The sequence below is a fragment of the Protopterus annectens genome, chromosome 3.part1 (genome assembly GCF_019279795.1).
Source record: "Protopterus annectens isolate FY-2018-M chromosome 3.part1, PAN1.0, whole genome shotgun sequence".
Lineage (NCBI taxonomy): Eukaryota > Metazoa > Chordata > Ceratodontiformes > Protopteridae > Protopterus > Protopterus annectens.
Genome location: NC_056732.1, coordinates 518435300 through 518456219, shown reverse-complemented (window position 1 = coordinate 518456219; position 20920 = coordinate 518435300). Strand labels below are relative to the sequence as shown.

At 36.6% G+C, this 20920-nt stretch overlaps 1 protein-coding gene and 1 pseudogene across 1 annotated transcript in view; both read left to right on the top strand.

Annotated features, from left to right (window-relative positions):
* LOC122798197 (tetratricopeptide repeat protein 21B-like) overlaps positions 1-20920 on the top strand; it is a 1733894-nt gene that overhangs the window by 730552 nt on the left and 982422 nt on the right. Inside the window, exons 11-12 of the mRNA XM_044066946.1 lie at positions 2922-3122; positions 3257-3386. Coding sequence (XP_043922881.1) covers positions 2922-3122; positions 3257-3386 — 331 coding nt within the window. The remainder of the gene's footprint in view (positions 1-2921; positions 3123-3256; positions 3387-20920) is intronic.
* Positions 7512-7825, top strand: LOC122798829 (annotated as a pseudogene).

Below are 20920 nucleotides of genomic sequence, written 5' to 3'. Positions count from 1 at the left end.
AGCTAATCTCTCCTCGCCTGTTCAAGACAACATTCTGGCCTCTCACAAGCCATCCACCAGAAGACTATATCAGGATAAATGGAAAAGGTTCTCCATCTGGTCCAAGGATAACATGTTAGACCCATATTTGGCTCCAGTTACTGCAGTGTTTCAATACTTGGCTAAGTTTTTTGATAATGGAGCCTCTGCCTCTACTGTACGAGTACATCTTTCGGCAATTTCCACAATAGTATAGATGGCACCCCTCTTATCTCTTTATGGCTTTGCAAGGTTTTCCTCAAGGAGACCTCTCATATCAGGCCTCCTGTCACAGTCCGTGGAACCATGGAACCTCACTCTAGTCTTTCAGTCTTTGACTCAAAAACCTTTTGAACCTGCTGCAAAGTGTGACCTAAAGTTTTTGTCTTGGAAATCCTTGTTATTGGTAGCCATTACGTCTGCTAGAAGAGTCTCGGAGCTGCAGGCATTGTGTATCAAGAGGCCCTATCTGGTTTTTCATAAAGACAGAGTATCACTTTGGACGAATCTATCCTTTCTTCCCAAAGTTGTTTCTGAATTCTCCATTAACCAGACCATTGATCTACCAGTGTTCTTTCTGAATTTTGCCAGTACAGGAGAGTATTGCCTTCATTCCTTAGATGTACATAGACAATTGAGATTTTACCTAGACAGGACCAAACCTATCCATAAATCTGAACAGCTTTTCATCTCCTTTTCTGGGCCCAGAATGGGAGAGGCTGTTTCCAAGGTTACATTATCAAGATGGCTAAGGGACTGCATGCGTTACATCTATTCCCTCAATAATGAACCTCTGCCAAAAATTAAAGCTCACTCTGCTAGATCTATGGCAACATCTGTAGCATTCCATTCCAGGGCTTCCGTGGATGACATCTGTGCAGCAGCCACTTGGGTAAGACTCATCCCTTTATCAATCATTACAAATTGGGCTTGATCTCCAGAGGGAGAGCTGCCTTCAGCTCAGTGGTACTCAGGAATGTTTTTCCATAAGGGCCACCCATGGACCTCAAGGTAGTGTGGGATTCTGTCCCATCAGTGATGAATGGAAGAAGATTAACAACATCAGATAAAGAAGTTATGTCTTTCAACGTTCCATCTGTGTTGTTCATCTTCTTTCATTCATCACTTCCCATCCTCCTTCCCCCTCCAAAGGCTCCTGGTGGATGCTTTGGGTCTAAGTGGTGTCTTAGGGTATTTGCGCAGAAGTGGCCTCGGCTTTACTTCTTTTTCTATAGCAAACTTGATCTGAAGTAACAGGGAGAAAGGCATTCTGGGTAAAGACTTAGCTCGAGAGTTTTTAGGCTGGCGCAAACTTGGTAAAAAGGCCGACTCAGTTCCAAGGGCTCGTAACTGAACCCATCAGTGATGAATGAAAAAAGATGAACACAGATGGAACTTTATGGTAAGACATAACTTCTTTTTTCAGCTATTCAGTCTCAGCATTACTGGACTCGCTGAAGTGGGTCACAATATTTCAAATGGTTACCTATTGACTCCTGTGTTTTTGACATCTTTGAGCAGGAGAGTTGGACCTGCCCTCACCCAGTCCACAGGACTCATGTAAAAAGCTGTTTTCAGGTTTCTAAGACTAACAAGCCAAAGTGCGGGTGGATGATCCCTGGATCTCCCAACCTTATCTGTTACCATAAATCAAGTTTTACTGTTAGATCTTTAAAATAACTCAGATGAAAAATCAATTTTACATATAAAAAAAAACACTGATAGGCAATAAAAAACAAAAGTGAAAAGCTATGGAAAAAATCAGGGGAAAATCCTTCAGACAGCAAAAGAACTGAAACCAAGAACAAGATCTCTAGGGGATTTTTTCTCTGATTTTCTCCTGATTTTTTTGTAGATTTTACCTTTTGTTTTACTGCTTGTTAGTGTTATATACACACATTTCTTTTAAGTCTTAAATCTTTAAATTGTTAAGACTGTTATGTGATGTGAATATGGTCTCATCTGCAGGGCTGTCAGTGACTATGGTGATACATTCTGTAAATACGGTAGTGATGGATCAGGCATATGGGACTGAGCCTGAGGATGTGCAATATGTGCAAGTCCCATGTAACCAAACCAACATGTTTCACATTATAAACCCATTATACATCTTAAAGTATATGTGTGTGTGTGTGTGTGTGTGTGTGTGTGTGTGCGTGTGCGTGTGTTTATTTGTGTGTGTGTGTGTGTGTGTGTGTGTGTGTGTGTGTGTGTGTGTGTGCATGTGTGGGCGTGTGTGGGTGTCTGTGATATGCTGCCTCTAGATAGTAATATTTCTCAAGTATCTCACTGTGTTTTTGCTTTTCAAAAATTGTGGGTGATATTAACATCTCTGGTAGCTACTGCTTATTTCATGCATTCCAGTGTCATTTTATTTACTTTTGTCACTGACATTTCTCATTGCCTGTGAAGGAGAGATGGAAACAGCAAGTGGCAGAAGAAGAGAGGCAGACATACTGACAAGGAAAGAAAGGAAGAGGGAGATGGATTAGAGAGAGAGAGAGTGAGAGAGAGCAAGATTCACCTGCCCTTTTTGCTATTCCTTTTTGTGTTCTCTGCCTTCCTGTGTCCCATACAAATGATGCTTTCCATCAGCACTTTGAGAAAATATTCAAGACTGAAAAATACTTGATTTAATTTGAGTTACAATGAGTAGAACAGTATTTACTGAATAATTTTCAGAAAAAGTGTCCAGGATGTGCCATTGCATAGAAATAATCATACATCATGTATACGTGTGATGACTCGCACCTGATGGTGCTTTGTGTAAAACAGTGAGACAGATATATTGCAGTCATTTAATAATAATGTAAAACTTATACCATAGTATAGTACAGAAGTTGATGCAATTAGTTTGAATTTTATAATTCCATTGGCTAATGAAACTATATGCATTTTCATAGGACCTAGCCTATCTGAAGGCAGTTATAGCTTCAAAGAGAAATCGTGGAGAGGATATTGTTGTTGCATTTTTGAAAGAAGCCATAGAATCCCATTTTTCTGCAATGAATAACCTTCCACTGGGGATAGAGTACTTTGAACAACTTAATCCTGTATTTTTGGTTGGCGTTGTAAAAGAATACATGGTTTTCTGCCCAAATCAGGTATGCATTTAATACACTTTGATATTTAACAGCATGGCTTGTATGAGAGTGCTAGTTTTGATATAGAAAACAAGCTAAATTATTTATTTTTTTGACACAAGTTTCCATTAATGTTTATTGTTTCATTGCTGCAGCCAAAGTCTCCTGGACAGACACTTTCTCCTCTGCTGAAAGTGTCAGCTATGATTTTGGATCCTGTGGTTAAAGCAGCTCCCGGCATTATGGAAACACTCTTTCTTATGGCTCAGATCAAATATTTGTCAGGTACTAAAATCCAGTGTTATTTTATCATGAAAGAATGTACAATAGTAATGATGATTTATTCTTAATCATCTGAGATCTGTTTCATCTTGATGTAGGTTTAGTTTGTTATTAAGTAACTTAGTTGGGTACATACAGCATGCATGTGGAGGTTGTTTAAATTAAATGTAAGTTAGTCAGGTGCATGAAAGCTATTGTCAACTCCTTATGATAATAAGTAGAGGAACCACATCATGAAATGTTACAGTAACTAAAATAAGTGCTATAACATTGTTTAAAATTCTGTTTAGACAATTCCTTGATAATAATTTTGTTCTAAAAGACTGGTGAAGATGAATGCAGTCCCTAATGATATGTCTGTGTCCTGTCTTCACAGTAAATGGGGGCTTTAATGATCATCTATTTACTCTGAAGACAGGGACATGTCAGTCATTTTCATTAGATGAGTCCTCACACAATTGTAATTTATTTATTTGTAATTACACAAATTCCTTATATTGTTGTTGGGATTTACATGAATGAAGTAATGGGGAGGCAGTGAGCAGGGCAATTAGAATGGTCATATTTGGAAAGGAGAAACATTTGTATTAAGATGGGAAGATATAAAGGTATCTGTAAAAGGAGAATAAGTAGAAGGGAGGTGATATGACTGAGAAACAGGAGGAGGTGGGGAGATTAGTGAGGGTGGAGTAGGTAGTGAATGAATTATGAAATGTGAGTTGCTAGGGTTGTATTGGGTAGAGAAAGAAAAGGGAAGAGTACCAAGAATATAAAAGCAATGAAGGTGGTGATGGGTGAGAATGGGTAGGATAAAGGTGCAGAGCCAAGTGAGGCGAAGCAGAAAGGGCCAGCACAGCATCTCATCAAAAAGTAATCAGTAAAGATCTTAAGTCAAGGCTAGATTAATTTGCTTCTACATTAGCAACATAAAGAATGGGAAGTAAACATGGTTGTGAGGAAGGAGAAACAGAGAGAGAGAGAGAGAAATAAGGGTTGCATACAGTGGAAGCAAAGAAAAGCATCCAAGGTTAAGAATACAATAGGGAGTGTGTAATAGCATAAGAAGATTTAATCTCTAGGTGAGAAGCAGGTATCAGACTAAAACATTAAGTAATACCAACATCTCACAACTATGTACATACTAGATTACATTAAGGATCCATAAAAGCTGCAGGTGACATCCTTAGTACAAGAATGAAGAGCTTTGTAAAAATATATCTAGTGAGATAAAATGTTGCCTAATACCAGAAGCAAACTTGCAGAAGTTGGGAAGATGGGGAAAACGTTCCAGGACAGAGAAGGAATTAAATTTTTCAGGTGTCTTGTGGGTATTGAGGGCCTTTATCTAAAAGCTTTAGACTAAAAACTTTTCTAGGGGTTATAATTTTTATGATTAAGAGTAATGAAAAGGTCTGTCTTTCCTTAATTGGAAGCCAGTTAGTATGAGAGAGGGTTGTACATTGATATTCCCTTTTGGGTGATAGAATGATGAGTCTACATACATAATTGCTAAAAAGTTGTAGTTCTTTAAATTTAGTTTCACAGGAATATGAGAGTGGAAATCCAAATTCAACTGATGTATGGCTTTAGTAGCACTATTGTTTTCTAATAACACTCCAAAGTACCTATATTTCCTTCCACTTGCTCTACAGAAGTGTTTGCCTCCTGCTGCATTGTATGAGCTGGACTGTAGGACTCCTTTGGATGTTGTGAGTGGATTCTTCTGTGCTGAGGTTAAAGTTAACATAAAAAGTTTCTCCTTTATAATTTCTACAAATCTTTCAGGTTTCTAATACTATGATTGGAATGGATAACATTCCTAAGTCAAAGTATGATTGAAGTTCATGAAATTAATATTGTTTCACTCTTTTATGTCAGCTAAAAGTGCTGTTTGCAGCACCCACAACATGCCCAGTAATGATTCCTTCTGCAATTCGTATGGAGTTACATGTATTGGTAGCATATCTAAATATGATTGTAGACTCTTTTTTATAAGACCTGTTGCTCCTACTACAATTGGAATTATCTAGGTATCTTTCTTCCAGATTACTCGAGTTTCTACTTGCAAATCCTGATATTTTATGACTTTGTGTCTCTCTGTGCACAGGACACTGTAGTCACTGGGTGTGTCGATTTCAGTGATCAATGCTACTTTTCATGGACCACTACATCTGGTTTTCTAGCATCTATCTTTTGAACTGTTGGTAATGGATGATCCCATGTGATGTAGACTTCATCATTTTCTGTGATGCTTTATGGCTCATGTTTCCAGTGTTTTTCAGCCACTTCAGTACCATAATATTTGCACAGTCCATAGAGCAGCAGTCTCGCCACATTATTATGCCTTTCAGTATATAGCCCTTCTCCTATTAGTATGTCACAGCCAACAACAAGGTGTGCAATTGTTTCCAATTCTGGTTTGCAAAACCTACATTTGTCTGTTTCTTCCACATGTTCAATAGACTTTGTAGACCAACATATACGTAGCCCACTATCTTGTACAGCCAATATTAACCTTTCATCTCTTGGTTTGAATTCACCTCTTCTTAACCATTCCTGCATTCATTCCTGATCAACATGAAGTTCTTTCAGAAGTTTTCTATACTTGCAACTATATTTTTGTATTTTCCACATTTCTTGCCTTCCCATCTGGTCCTTTACCTTATATACTTTCTCTTGTTTTGTGGCACATTCAGTTGATGCCTGTTTTTTATCTACTTCTGATTTGATTTCCATTCCTGCTCAACACCAATATGCTTCTACTAGATTAAGCAGAGAAGTCATCTTAGATTTATTTTCCTCATGTTTCAAAACTTTCATTATGTTTGGATCTTGTGAGGTCAGCAGATGTGTGGAGTCCCACAATTGCAGATCTATACATGTAATCAATTTCAAGGAGGCCCATCCCTCCTTCAGAACAGGGAATATATAATCTTGGTATGCACTGATTTTTATAAATCATTTAATGAGCATGAAGCATCCTTCTTGTTTTCCTATCTAATGTAGCCAACACATTTTGGGGCCAGTCAGTCACTCCAAAACTGTAAGTTAGGACAGGAAGAGCAAATTGTTTTTTAGCTTGGATTTTGTTCCTAGATGTCATTGCTGTTTTCAGGATTAATTTAAGTCTTCTGAAATATTCCTAAGTTTCATTTGCATTTGTTCATGTTTTATTGTTGATCCTTCATCAATTCCCAAATATTTATACACTCCTTCTTGCTCAAGTTCTTTTATATCACATTCTTGTCCAAAACTGTTTTGCTGGTGTTGCAGTTTTCCTGCTTTAGAGGTTGCTTTTGCACATTTATCAAGACCAAATGACATTCTTATATCTTCTGAAAAAGTTTTGACAACTTGCAGTTGTGCTTTCAGTTCCTCATCTGATGAGCTAAATCATTGACAAAGAGAAGATGAGAGTCTTTACACATTGTTGTTTTCCAGGAGCCAGATTATAGCCATGCCCTAAACTGTTAAGTAGACAGCTTAATGGGTTAAGGGCATGGCAGAATAGCAGCAGTGACAAAGAATCACCCTGGTATATCCCCCTTTGAATTTTTATCCCTGGGATAAAAAATTGTACTTTATCATGGCTTAATTGCAAAGTGGTCTTCCACTGTTTCTTGGTCACTGTAATGTAGTCGATCAGTGTAGGATGTATCTTTGACATTTTTAAGCATGCTTTTATCCGTGAATGTGGGATAGTATCACATGCTTTTTTGTAGTCGATCCATGCCGTACTGAGATTCTTCGCATTTTACAATTTGATTTAATTTAAGAACAAATGATCCTTTGTTCCATATGACTCTCTTTTATTGCCCTTTTGTTCTACTGCCATAACTGAGTTTTCTTCTAAATTACTATAAATTCTGTCGGCATCAATTCCCATGTATAGTTTATACGTCGTGGGAAGGCAAGTTATTGATCTGTAATTCTTAGGGTAGCTTGCAGGTTCACTCTTAAGTAGGAGCATTGTTTTTCCTGTTGTTAGCCAGATTGGTGTCTGTTCGGGGTGCTCATATAAATAGTTCTTACTCATGGCTAAATCTTCATGCAAAGATGTTAATACTTTTAGACAAATGTTAGGTACTGCATCTGGGCCTGGGGTAAAAGTTCAGTGTGATGTTAAAAATGGTGCTGTAGGATAAAGAGAAGAAAAAGAAGGAAAGTATTCTAAATCTTTCAAAATACATTGTTAAAACTATTTGAGTACAGTTTCAGGGTGGTAGAGAAGTGAGTGGTATTCTTAAAGAGTTTGACCCACTGATGAACTTGGTGCTAGATGGTACTACTGAGTGCGTAAGAGATGCAGATGAGCAGTGTAAATTATCAGAGGATACACAGGGCCTTGGCTTGGTGTCTGCAGAGCAACACCTGTAGTTCTTATCTGCCCTCAAGATGGCATGGAGTCTATTCCAAACCAATTTGTGCAACAAGATGGATAAGCTTCTGAAATCATCTAATTCCAAAACTCAGGCTTGGATAAACCTATGGTGTTCCAGAAAACTAAACTGTAGACAGTTTCTCTGAATTTGACAGCGGTTGGACTATTTACATTGCCTAAAACTGTATTAGTTATTTTGCACAGTTTATTTAAAATTAGTTCTGATCTGTCTGTACAGGATGATACAGCAGCTTTGCTGGTTGTGTTGCCACATTACATGTGTCTTGAAGGTCAAAGAATGAGCTGCATTTTACTTTATTGCCTTCTTAAGTTGAAGTCTGTACATTAGAAGTCTGCATAGGATTACGTTTTTCATGCAATTCATTTAGTCGGTGTTTTCACCTTTCCATCACATTCTCTATACTGGTGAAGAAATGGCTCAGATGGTGATGAGATTTTGAAACCAGAAGAAACTGCACTGATGCTAGTTAATTTCAACCTTTACCAATTAACTCCTGAGCTTGTAGGATCAGAAATGAGAATTTGCATCAGATAAGATAATGTTTTTTTTCCTTAGATTAGTTAATGTTAATAAATGTTGAAATTGAAGGTCAAGATGGAAACTCAGAAATGTATAAGTAAAGACACTATCTATGTGATTGCCTCCGTATGAGAAGAAAGGAAAAGGGCTAGATATATAACATAGTTTATAATTGATACCAAAAGCAATGACTTTGTTTTTTTTGCCATTTGTTGAGAATTTCTGTGGAATAAGATCACCAAGGTCATGTAGTAGTTCATTTCTAACAGAACTAAGGGCTTTGGAAAGATGAAGATAATGAAAGGTTAATATTGCTACTAGCAGAAGGACAATCAAGCTATTTCATTTTCCTATTTGAAAGATAAGCAGCTGATCTAAATATAAGTCACCACGTTGCATCAAGATCTTTGCAGGTCAGGCTTTTGGACAGCACCCAAAATGTAGAAAGATGAGTGAACTAAAGATAAGTAGCACCCTTCTTTAACTATATATTGTAGCATCAGATAAGCAGCCTACTTCTTAACCCCAAAAATACTTTTATTAAGAATAAAAAAGTGGCATTCTGTTTAGTTGCTTCAAATTGCAAGGCATATTCTCATATATAAATATTCATTCTAAAACAGAGAATCAGAAACAAGACAGAGCGCATAAAAGTAAAAGCCACAAGTGAAACTAGGAGAATGGTAATGTAATGTCACTGGAAACGCAACTTCATTATCGAGAATTTATAAAAAATTAGCACAAACCTGGAAAACCAGTGGTTATGTCTCTCCTTCCTAGCATCAGTATATGTCATGTTATCCACATTGCAGATATTTTGTTCTCTGGCAGGGTAATTCAGGATTAAGTATGTAATATGTATACATAGTTTTGAAATATTTAGCATTTCTAGCCTGTGTTAGAGTTCAGAATGTATGTTATGTAATCTGGTATTGTGTATATATTGTGCCGTCTGAAATGCATGCTGATAAAGCTGACTAAATATGACTGTGTTAGTCTCTTTACTCAGGCTATCCTGAATAAATAATATTACATGTTGGTAGATACAATCAAAAGTAAGCACCAAGGAAGCTTCAAAAGTAGTTTAATAAAAAAAAACTACTAGACTCAGCAGCAGCAAGCTTTTCATTGTTAGTCAGTCAAAAGCACTTAGTCATCATCATATAATGATATTTTAAGGCATCTAAATGACATCACTTCCTAAATGACATCAAAAGTCAAAACAAAAAAAAAGGCAAAGTAATTGAAAAATACAATCAATACAAAAGTAATTAAAATGTATGGTTCAAAAAAACAAAAGCCATAGTAAGCAATTCTCATATTAATAAACCAAAAAAGAAAAAAGAGACAAAGTATGGTATATCAATAATAATAAAATAACAAAATAAACAAATAATATAAAAACAAAAAAACGAAGAAAAAAAACCAAAAAAAAAAAAAAGACCAAAAATAAAAATTTAATCCAGAATCACAGCCTGTCATTCAAAAGAACTGAAACCCAAAAACCTAAGAAATGCATAAGAATAAAGATGCAGTTACATATACGTAATGCAAGTGTTGGTTAATTACAAATTTTAGGAAAGGATATATCAGAGGGAGGAAAAGCCCCTGAATTTTTTATTTTTGTTATTGCTTAATATTTTTCTGCTCGCCCATTTTGGATGATCAGACCTTTTCTCCTATGAAATGGAATGAATGGATGTGTGTTAAATTTGGCAGTGGGATGTTGATAACCTATGTGGATATTGAAATAATCTTCTGTTTCTAATGTCAAATAAACTAGTCTGTTTTGCATTAGTTGAACTGTCTACACGTTCTGCTAATATAATTATAAGAATGCCATGAAATATAAGAACAATAATATAGTATTGGCTGCAAAAAAAAAATCCCATGTGAAGTTCAAGATAAATATAGTTACTAATGGGTACGAAAATGAAGTATTTGAAAACAAAATATATTGTCAAAAAAAATGCTAAGGGTTAAATGGCAAAAAGTGTTCTTTTAAAAAGTGTGTGACATGACTAAAGGTTGTGATCCCTTTCTTATAAATAAAAAATAGTGAAATTCTTTTCCTAAAATACCATCTATTTCCTATAGAATAACATCGCGCCTAAAAGATAATCTCCTAGACATCTTTAAAATATGGAAAAGATAATAAATAAACTTAATAAAGAATAAAGGAACCAAAAATAAACTCAAAAATAAACCCGGCAAAAGTCAGGTTATATAGGATACAATAGTGATAAAAATCTCACAAGAAGTCCGAAACACAAGAATTCTCTATATATAATACCTTCTATCATCATATAATGAGCGTCCATATTATTCGAGTTCTACCCCGAAATGCCAGCTCAAATGGATGAAAATCACAGTCATCAGTGGATGATCCGGATTTGTCATCAAATGGATCTAACCCAAGAGATTTTATTCCACTGGTTCCAGTGGATTTTTTCATTGTCAATCGTCCTCATTAGTAAACAGTAATCAGGAATATTTATACATAATAAGTGGACATTATATCAGTCAATAATGAGGATGTTTATGTACTAAATGGGGTGGCAAATATTCAATACAATGTCTAAGATTTAGTAAATAGGGAATTAGATTTTTGTAGATTTATGTTGGAAGATTAGGATATATTGCAATATTTATTTTCCTATGGGAAAGGATTAGACACCATAACTTATTTATTTTCATGGATGAAAACTTTCACTCGGATAAAAAAGGACAAAACACTATTTTACCCAACTCATGCATTTAATTTTGTTATAATCTGGAACACTGGAGATCAACTCCCAGGCTATTTCGGTAACTAGAATGCTCACAAACTAAATATACATTCAACATTTTGGTGTTTGCAATAATGTAGGGATTTTAAAATTTTCTTTCACATATATGATTTATATTGACAAAGTCATACACACAGTTTCCAGACAGATGCATCTTCCACCTGGATTACATATCTAACAACATCTCTAAACAATGCACTATATATAGATGCATGTTATCATTATGTTCGCCAAATTTACATTCACCATCATTGATATCCACATCAATTTAAAAGATTAACCCATTGTTACTATATACCAATATTTATCAAAGAAAAAGTTGGAAATCATTCCTTTTGAACTTGATCTGGATTAATCGAGAAATAGATCTTTTTTTACAGAGTTTGCATATCTTAGGTATATGTTGTATTGGATTTTTTAATAATTACGTATTTGTAATTTACCAACAATATAATTACGATACAATTTAGGGTTTCTTTCAATTTTATATATCTTTATTTTATTATTTCAGTCATTTTTTATTTACTTTTTTTTCGACTCAATTCTAGGCTTTTTGAAAGCTTTATTCTGTTTGTGGTGAACTATGTATTTTCAATTACTTTTGCCTTGATATTTATTTTTTTTTTGCTTGTTTGTTTTTTTTTTTTTTTTTACTTATCAGGAGTGATTTTATATAGATGAAAGAACATTATATAAGAATATAAGATGATGATTTGCTGCTGACACTACTGACTATGAAAGATTAGGCTGCTGCTGCTGAAACCGGTTTTGTTTTAGTTTTATTAAACTACTTCCTTGGCTTCCTTTTTTGCTCTTTGGGTCTTTCTGCCTTTCCTTATCTTGCCATGCACCAGCCTAACTTGCTAGCTCCTATACACTACAATCAAAAGTAAGTCAGTTCAATTTTTGTTTGAGAAATACTTTAACTTCGACACTTGCAAACCTTTCCCTTCAAGGTAGTTTATCTGAGGACTATAAATTGTGGATCCAAAGATTTAATATATTCATGACTGCAAACACCATATTTGAGAAGCCTGTTAAGGTGCAGTGTATAATGGCTCTCCGTTTCACAGGGAGGAAGCCATGCAAATGGGTAATACATTTGATGTGTGAGAGGTTGAAAGTGAGACTGTTCCAGTAATTAGACTGTGACAACAGTTTCAGAATTACAAGATGAGAAAATATTTGCAAGATGTTCATCATTTGTCCCACTGAATTTATCAGTGCTTTTTTTAAATTAAAGAAGTAAGTCACTAACTGTGAATTTTGTGAGCTTCATGATTTATTGTTTGAGAGAAAGTCATGTGTAGCATCAGAACTGATCAGACATGCGGCAGATTGGTAGGTTTAAAGAACTCACTGAAGAATTGGATGTTGTGCAGTGGCTTTTGAGATAGAAAAGTTGTGCATCAGTGAAAACATAGAAAAATGAGTCAAAAATTCATGGAAAGTATGATAAGTTGGGAAAATATGATCTAGAGGAAAATCTGATGTAACAGTTGTTGGCTTAAGTCTGATAAGAAATGCCCAGTGATTAATCATGTACACATAAACTTTGGAAGGGTGATCACCTTGGTAAAGTGTACACAGTGAAAGAAATATGTTCTTTGTACAAAAGATTGGTTGTGTAAAAAAACAATCTTAAACACTAGATAATTCTGAGCATGATTTTTAAGAATGTTTACAGAGAAAATATTGCACAAGATACCAATAGGGCCATAGTTGGTGAGGTCAGTGGATGTTCCACCTTTATGTAGAGGTATGATGTAGGAGGTTTTCCAGATTGGTGGGATGGTGTTTTCTGATATAGATCTGTTAAGTAGAATAGAGATAGGGTAGACAAGTTCATTAGCAGCCAACTGGAGGTATTCTGCTGGGATACCATACACTGCTAGGGTAGTAGGTTTAAGTTTGTTTAGTAATTGTTTGACATAATTGGTAGGGATGGGTTGGAATTGGAAGGTAGTTTGGGGACTGACTGCAGGTTGGGGATATTGGCAGTAGTAGTAGTGGGTTGTTGTTGAACTAGATACATCTTGATGAGAAGAGTTCCAGGATAGGCACTTAATTTGTGCATGTGAAAGTGAACATTTCTAGACTTCAGTTTGATATTTTTTCTGTACCTGAAGTATTCTAGAGAGCTGTTGCACAGAACATCCATAGTACTGATGGTAGTGTTAGTACAGCTGATGACATACTAGCATAGAGGAAATATGAAATAAGTGCACAATCTGACAGTGACTGAGTCACTGAAGAAACTGAGGCAGAATAACATCAAGCTGATTGAAAACAAGTTTAAGTTTGGAGAACTATGGATCATGTTATAGCACACTGAAGGCTTGAAACCAAACATTGCGAATATAGGACTAGCATTGCAAATGCCCCTTCTGGATGATAAACAAGTTTTACTGAGATTTATTGAATGATGAGCTATCTTTACAGTTTATTCAGAACTTTTTGGATGTGAGTTTGCCATTAAGGAAATTATCAAAGTCAAAGTCAAAATGTCAAAGTAAACTTTATTGTCATTCAGAAGTCACACAAGTGCAAAAACTGAATGAAATTCCGTATCTCCAGACTCAATATGCAGACAACATATAGACTATTTTCACAGACATTTACACATGTAACATCTGGCTATTACATCACAGACATGCAGGTAGACAGACTAATATTTCACATAATTAGAAACACATTTTAACACTTTTTGAACTGAATACTTACTTGCATGAGACTTTAGTATTGCACAGGTATTTAGTTAAGACATTGCATTGATCTTTGCACAGAAAGAGACATTGAGTATTGCACTGTGAACATTGAAGTATTGCACTATGGACCTTACAGTATTGCACTATTGTTAATTTATGAATTTGCATGTATTGCACTGAAAGAAGAGATATTTTACTGCATTGCTACTGCCCTAGATGGCCTATAAGTTACAGTTATGGTGAATATTGCACTAAGTATTAGGTGAGACTGGTAACCAGGTTCTTGCACAAATTGAGAGTTTCTACTGATACAGTTGGACATCATGGAGTGTAGTGGTTATTAGAGTTCAGCAGCCTGATGACATTAGGGAAGAAGCTGTTCCTGAATCTCGTAGTTCTGCAACGTATGCTTCGGAAGCACTTTCCGGATGATAGATGCAGGAACAGTCTGTAAGCAGGATGAGTGCAGTCTTTAATTATTCCTCTGGACCAGCTGAGACATCTGGATAAGTACAAGTTATGGATAGGTGGTAAGGTGGTCTTAATGATCCTCTCGGCTGTTTTCACCACTCTCTGGAGGGATTTGCGCTCAGAGGTAGAGCATCTTCCATACCATACTACAAGGTTGTTCGTCAGGATGCTTTCTATCGTACCTCTGTAGAAGGTAGTGAGAATTGCCAATGGGAGATTCTCTGTCCTCAGCCTTCTTAAAAACTGCAGCTTCTGGTGCGTTTTCTTGACTATGGCATTTGTATTTCTGTTCCAACACAAGTCCTCATCGATGTGCACTCCCAGAAACTTTCTGCTTCTCCGTCTTTCAACTGTTTCCCCATTGATGGTGAGGAGAGAATGTTCCTTGCGATTTTTCTTGTAGTCCACAATTATCTTTTTTGTCTTGTTCACATTTAGTGCTAAGTTGTTATTTCCACGCCAGGTAATGAGTTGTTCCACCTCATCTCTATATGCTGTTTCATCGTCATTACTGATGAGGCCCACCACTGTCGTGTCATCAGTAAACTTGATGATGTGATTTTTATTGTACCTGGCTGTACAATCATATGTTAACAGGGTGAACAGCAAGGGACTTAGTACACATCCTTGTGAAACTCCAGTGTTGAGTGATGCCATCTGAGGAGTTATTTCCTATACACACTTTCTGAGGTCTGTCTGTGAGAAAGTCAAGAATCTAGTTACAAAGTAACTAAAGTAAAGTGTTGATGCCCAGTTGGAGTAGCTTCATTAACAGATGAAGTGGGATGATTGTGTTAAAAGTAGAGCTGAAGTCAATGAATAGTACCCTCATGAAGGTTTTCCAGCAATAGATGGAGTGCTAGAGTAATGGCATCTGCCATAGAGCGGTTTGCTCGGTAAGCAAGCTGCAGAGGGTTAAGATCAGTAGGCAGCCCAGATGTTATGGCATCCTTGACCAGCCTTTCAAAACACTTCATCACTGTGGAGGTGAGGGCTACAGGGTGGTAGTCATTTAGTCAAGATGGTGGAGACTTCTTTGGTAATAGAATGATTGTTATATCCTTGAAGCATTTCAGAACTATTTGTTGACTCAGAGAGTTATTAAAAATATCTGTGAGGACATTTGTTAGTTGCACTGCGCAGTCCCTGAGCACACACCCTAGGATGTTGTCAGGCCCAGCTGCTTTTCTCAGGTTAACACTGCGCAGTGCCCTCTGGACATCAGCTGGGTTGAGGGTGATCATCTTCTTATTATGGCCGATGGGCATGTTCTTTGCTGTTGTTCTGTTCCCTTCCTCAAATCTGCTGAAGTAGACATTCAGCTTATTTAGGAATTCCTTGTTGTCCTCACATTGTGAAGACAGGGGTCTGTAGTCAGCTATGGACTGGATACCCTGTCATAGGCGCCTGAGGTCTTTCTGGTCAGAGAGCTCTGAAACTTTTAGCCATAGGTGCATTTTGTTTCCCTAACTCACTTGTTCATATTTGCTCTGGCTGTTCTGAGGGCTTCTCTGTCTCCAGACCTGAAGGCTGCATTCCTTGCTTTCAGTAGCTCGTAAACCTCTCTCATCAACCAAGGTTTCTGGTTGGCTCATGTGATGATGCTTTTGGTGACTGTCACATCATCCACACATTTTGAGATGTAGCTCGTCATCACCTCGGTGTACTCCTCCAGGTTGATACCCTGGTTCTCAGTAGCAGCCTCCTTGAATATGCTCCAGTCTGTGCTCCTCCAGGTTGATACACTGGTTCTCAATAGCCGCCACCTTGAATATGCTCCAGTCTGTGCTCCTCCAGGTTGATACCCTGGTTATCAGTAGCTGCCTGCTTGAATAGGCTCCAGTCTGTGCTCCTGAAACAGTCCTGGGATGCTGAGACCGCACCCTCTGGCCATACTCTTACTTGTTTAACTGTTGGTCTCCCTCTAGTTAGCAATGGTTTATATGCTGGTAGTAACAATATGGAGAGGTGGTCAGAGTTTCCCAGATGTGGGTGAGGCACTGCCTTAAATGCCAGCTTAACATTGCTGTATACCCTGTCCAGTGTGTTCTCACCCCTTGTTGCAAAGTCCACATATTGGAAATAGTGAGGCAGAACTGTTTTCAAGTTGGCCTGATTAAAGTAACCTGCCACTATATGAACACAGTCTGGACTCCTGTTTTGTAGTTCATTTATAACCTGGTGTAATGTGGTCATTGCCTCATTTGGATTAGCACTGGGAGGGCTGTAGACAACTGTGATGCAGATGCTGTTAAATTCCCTGGGTAAATAAAAAGGTCTGCATTTCAGTGACAAAAACTCTAGATTATCTGAGCAGTGAGAGGATACTATCTCAGAACTGGCACACCAGTTGTTATTGATGTATATGCAGACTCCTATCCCTCTGGACTTACCACTGAGAGATTGTATTCTGTCTGCTCTAAAAAGTGATAACCCCTCCACATGGACTGCATTGTCACTAATGTTAGAGTTTAGCCAAGTTTCAGTAAAAATAGGCACACAGCATTTCCTCACCTTGTTCTGAGTAGATAATTCCAGCCTTAAATATTCCATATTGCTTTTGAATGATCGAACATTTGCCAGCAGAATGGATGGGAGTGCAGGCCTGTAGGAATTTGCTTTTAGCGTTGCAGTGATTCCAGCCCTAGATCCTCTTTTATGTGTTCTGTCACACCTCTTGCATTTTCTTCTCTTACTATGATCCAGTAATGTTGATTCTGTACATACCAGGCATTTTGTTCCATGTTTGAGTAAGATTTCCAGCTCTTATAACTCGAGAAGTGCTGTAGGCATCACAGCCCCCACAGACAGTAGCTCATCAAACATGAGCATTAGAGCATATTATATTATAGCATATTAGAGCATGATGTGGAATGGTACTATGGTGCAGAACAAGAAAAATGTTTTGAAATGCTTACACATCAACTTTTCATGTCATGAGGTCAGTTACATTATACACAGATGCCAGCCAGAATGGAACTGGTGCACTAATTCTGCAAGAAGGTATACCACTTGCTTATATGTAGAGAACTTTTATAGAATTCCAGAGAAGTTTTGCTCAAATAGATAAGAAGCAGTTACTTATGAAAGGTATGTCATCATCATCATCATTACCAGAATGTTTCCAGAAGTTATGGTTTTCTCAGGTATAACAGCATTACTAGTACTAATACAAAATCTAGCAATATGACCCTTTTTGTGCACATGTAAAACAATGTATGTCTACAGCTGAATCAAATAAAAAGGCAAAAAATGTAGATAACCGGTAATAAAAACTGACCCAGGATAGACCACACACGAAGCCTTTAATGAAACGGCAACAGACCAACGATCAATAAACAGGTACTAAGCACTTTCTCCCTTTCTTACATAGGGCATCTTCAGAGTAAATGTGAAGTTGTACAACATTCATGTTCTTATATCTTGAATTGTTAATGCCCCCTGTGTTCTTAGCCAGTAGCTCCTTGCAACTCATTAATATTATACCGAATTGAAACGTTTTATGCAAATAACAATCTAAATGCAAACATTCTCTATTGTTTTCAAGTAACTGAATACATAATTCCCAAAAAACAATAATAAAAATTAGCAAAAATAATAACATAATGACCTAAAAACTACATGAATAATAAAATCAATGTACACAAAAAAAAAAAAAAAAAACCATCTTAAACAACAGTAAATGTTTCAATCACTACGATAAAAAATATATGTGCAAAAATAATAATGATAAATATGAATTGTAGCCATGTATGCTTAACAGCTGATACTTTTGTTTATTGCCAGAGTTTTACTACAGATCTGGACTGCTCAGTTCTACACATAGTTTCACAATATAACAATTTTTCTACTAGTACAACAATACCTTCAGCATTTTTAGGGTTAGTTTGGCACCCACAGTTTCTTAAAATAGTGGATAAAGATATTTTCAGTTTGTCAGTGGCTATTAATTTCTGCTATTTTATTATTTGTATATTTATCCTCAAGATCTAAATACTAATTGAATGGTTTATGGTAAATAATTGTGAACTTTCTGTTTTGTTATGAGAAAAGCTCCAGCTTTGAAGCCTTTGAGCTTGTGTTTCTGAAGTATCACCAATTCTAGCAAGTAATGCCTGTTAAACCTTATCATAGTCCTGATGCTCAGTCCCTTCTGTGTCCATGAATGCTCTCAGCAGTTCTGTGGCCAATTGCGTTGAAAGAATCGTTGTACAATTACCTTGGTTGCATCCCATCTGGTGGATCTTCTGCTCGAACGTGACAAGATACACCTCTAGGCCATCCTTTCTGATTAGTCATTTTAGTGGTAGAACTGTTGTGTATGTAGTATCAGTTTGGCTACTTCCACCATCCCTTTGGTTGCATTTGCAATGGTCTGAGATAACTGTTCTGTAGTTGTCATCCTAGCAAATGGACCAACACACAGGTGCATGTGACAGGCAGACAGAAAAAAAAAACTCACAACACATACCACAGGACAGCTTCTCTCAGATTGGGCAAAAATTTTGCTCTAACATTAAGGTGGGTAAGGCTGTAGTCAGAACAGGTGGTGTTCTACTAGGCAGCAAAGGGTTTTTAGGACTTTGGCATGGAAAAGTGTGCTAGAAAGAAAGATACCCACTTCAATCCACCAATGCTGAATATTAAAGACAACAGTGACCACTATTTTAGAATAAAAAAACTGTTTAAGTGTAGCCTGGATGACTGCATAGGAAACCATAAATTCCTACCAGGGATTTCACCTATGACCCTCTAATATAAGGGCAGTCATTGCTAACTAAGATCTCGAGTTTAGGCAAAATCCTTTATATTAGATATACATGGCTAGGCTTATAAACACCTGGGGGCAATAGCCCAGTAACCACCCATTATCCTATAAAACAGTACAGTTTAATATAAACCCCCCCCCATAAAATGCAGATTCTCCACATTCCCCCTCTCCTTGAAAAAGTTGTATGGCTTAATAAAAGCTCACAGTAAGCACCTTTAGTACAGTCCCATATGGCTGTTATATGAGTAGAGGTATAACGTTTTGTAGGTCTCTCAGCATCTCTGTTTCTCTCTCTCTCTTTCTCTGAGCTTCTTTGTAGCTCCCACTTTTCAGTTCCCATAACAGGAACAATCTCCAACTTATTCCAGGTGCCTTCTTTTAGGTCTTCATTCACTTAGCTGTCCCTATTTTGGAGCTTTTGCTCAAGACATCAATTGTCCAGCAACACAATGGATTGGGCTTACCTCAGTTGTCCTTCTTTAAGCATTGTTTATTAAGCAAACCTGCTCTAGTTAATACAGCAAAGGGTATATTTGCTCTTAAAACACTTCTTATTTAGAATATCTCTTCTATTTGCACACTGTACACACAAAATATACCCTTATTTACGACCTTTACATTCATACTTTATTTTGAGACATCCATAATGTTATGCTACAACGTGAATTCAGATGGTGGAGTTGTCTTTAGCTGAGCACAGTCACATTGACCACAGTTTGAGTCTCAGTAAATCTCATGCCATTAATAGCAAGAATTGAATGCACTCCCCTATCTTGATATTTAGAGGGTCTTTTTTGCATGAAGAAGGCATTATGATCGATTGAATGAGCTTATTACATATATTACTATGACTCACAGATACCTTGAACTGAAGGCAAACATCAGCCAGTTACAAATGATATGTTCAAAAATTTTAATAGTAGGGTAAGCCAGATGGAAGCTTAAATACCAGATTGTTCCAGAAAATAACACATACATAAGGTTGGATGTCACCTTTTTATGTGAGTGAGGATATTCCCAAAAGTGATATCAATGAAGTTAAGACATTTTGCTCAGGTTGGAAGAATGTATTTATTACCGATGAGAATTTTAACGGAGGTTTATGAGTAGAGGTCATTCTGAATGCAGGCTGGATGTAGGCATTTTAGAAATGAGCCAAACAGAGCATAACTATTATAGACAGAAAATAAAAACAGGGCATCATACAAAGTAACTAGTGAATATTTTCAGTACTCATAACACAATGGTGGATGTCACTCAGTGGTGCATATCTAAATAATTGCAGTATTGTGCAGACTATTGACAATTAAAGCAGATATTAGAACCACACATTACTACTGTGTTCTGTAAAAGGCAAACATTAAGGCAAAATATGCACTCATAGTGCAGTGAGGAATAAATGATGTTATCATGGGAAAATTATAGTGTGTTATACATATGGGAACTGATGTTGTTGTTAGGAAAGTATATATATTTTTTGTCTGTAGTTATTGATAGTAAGCAGTGTTGCATATATCAAGTTAATTATTATTTGTCAGTCATGGAATGTAGCTCATTTACCTGATTGGAAGGGGAGTAATTTTACATGAGGAAAAACAACAAGGGCATTTAAAACAAGAATTATGGATTGAATAAGTGAGACTGCACCATTTAAACATATGTAGAAAAGTCAGTGATTTGTATAATCACTTTTAAAGACAGAAATATTTTATACAAGGAAACTTTATAAAATATCATGAATTGTTAGAGGAAGCTACTGGTTTTATATGTTAAAATCCTTAAAGATATCTCATCATAATGATTCATTTGAATTAAAGTAATTTATGAAGTATAAATAGTTGCATATTTACATTTTCTTGTGTAAATTATGGTGCAA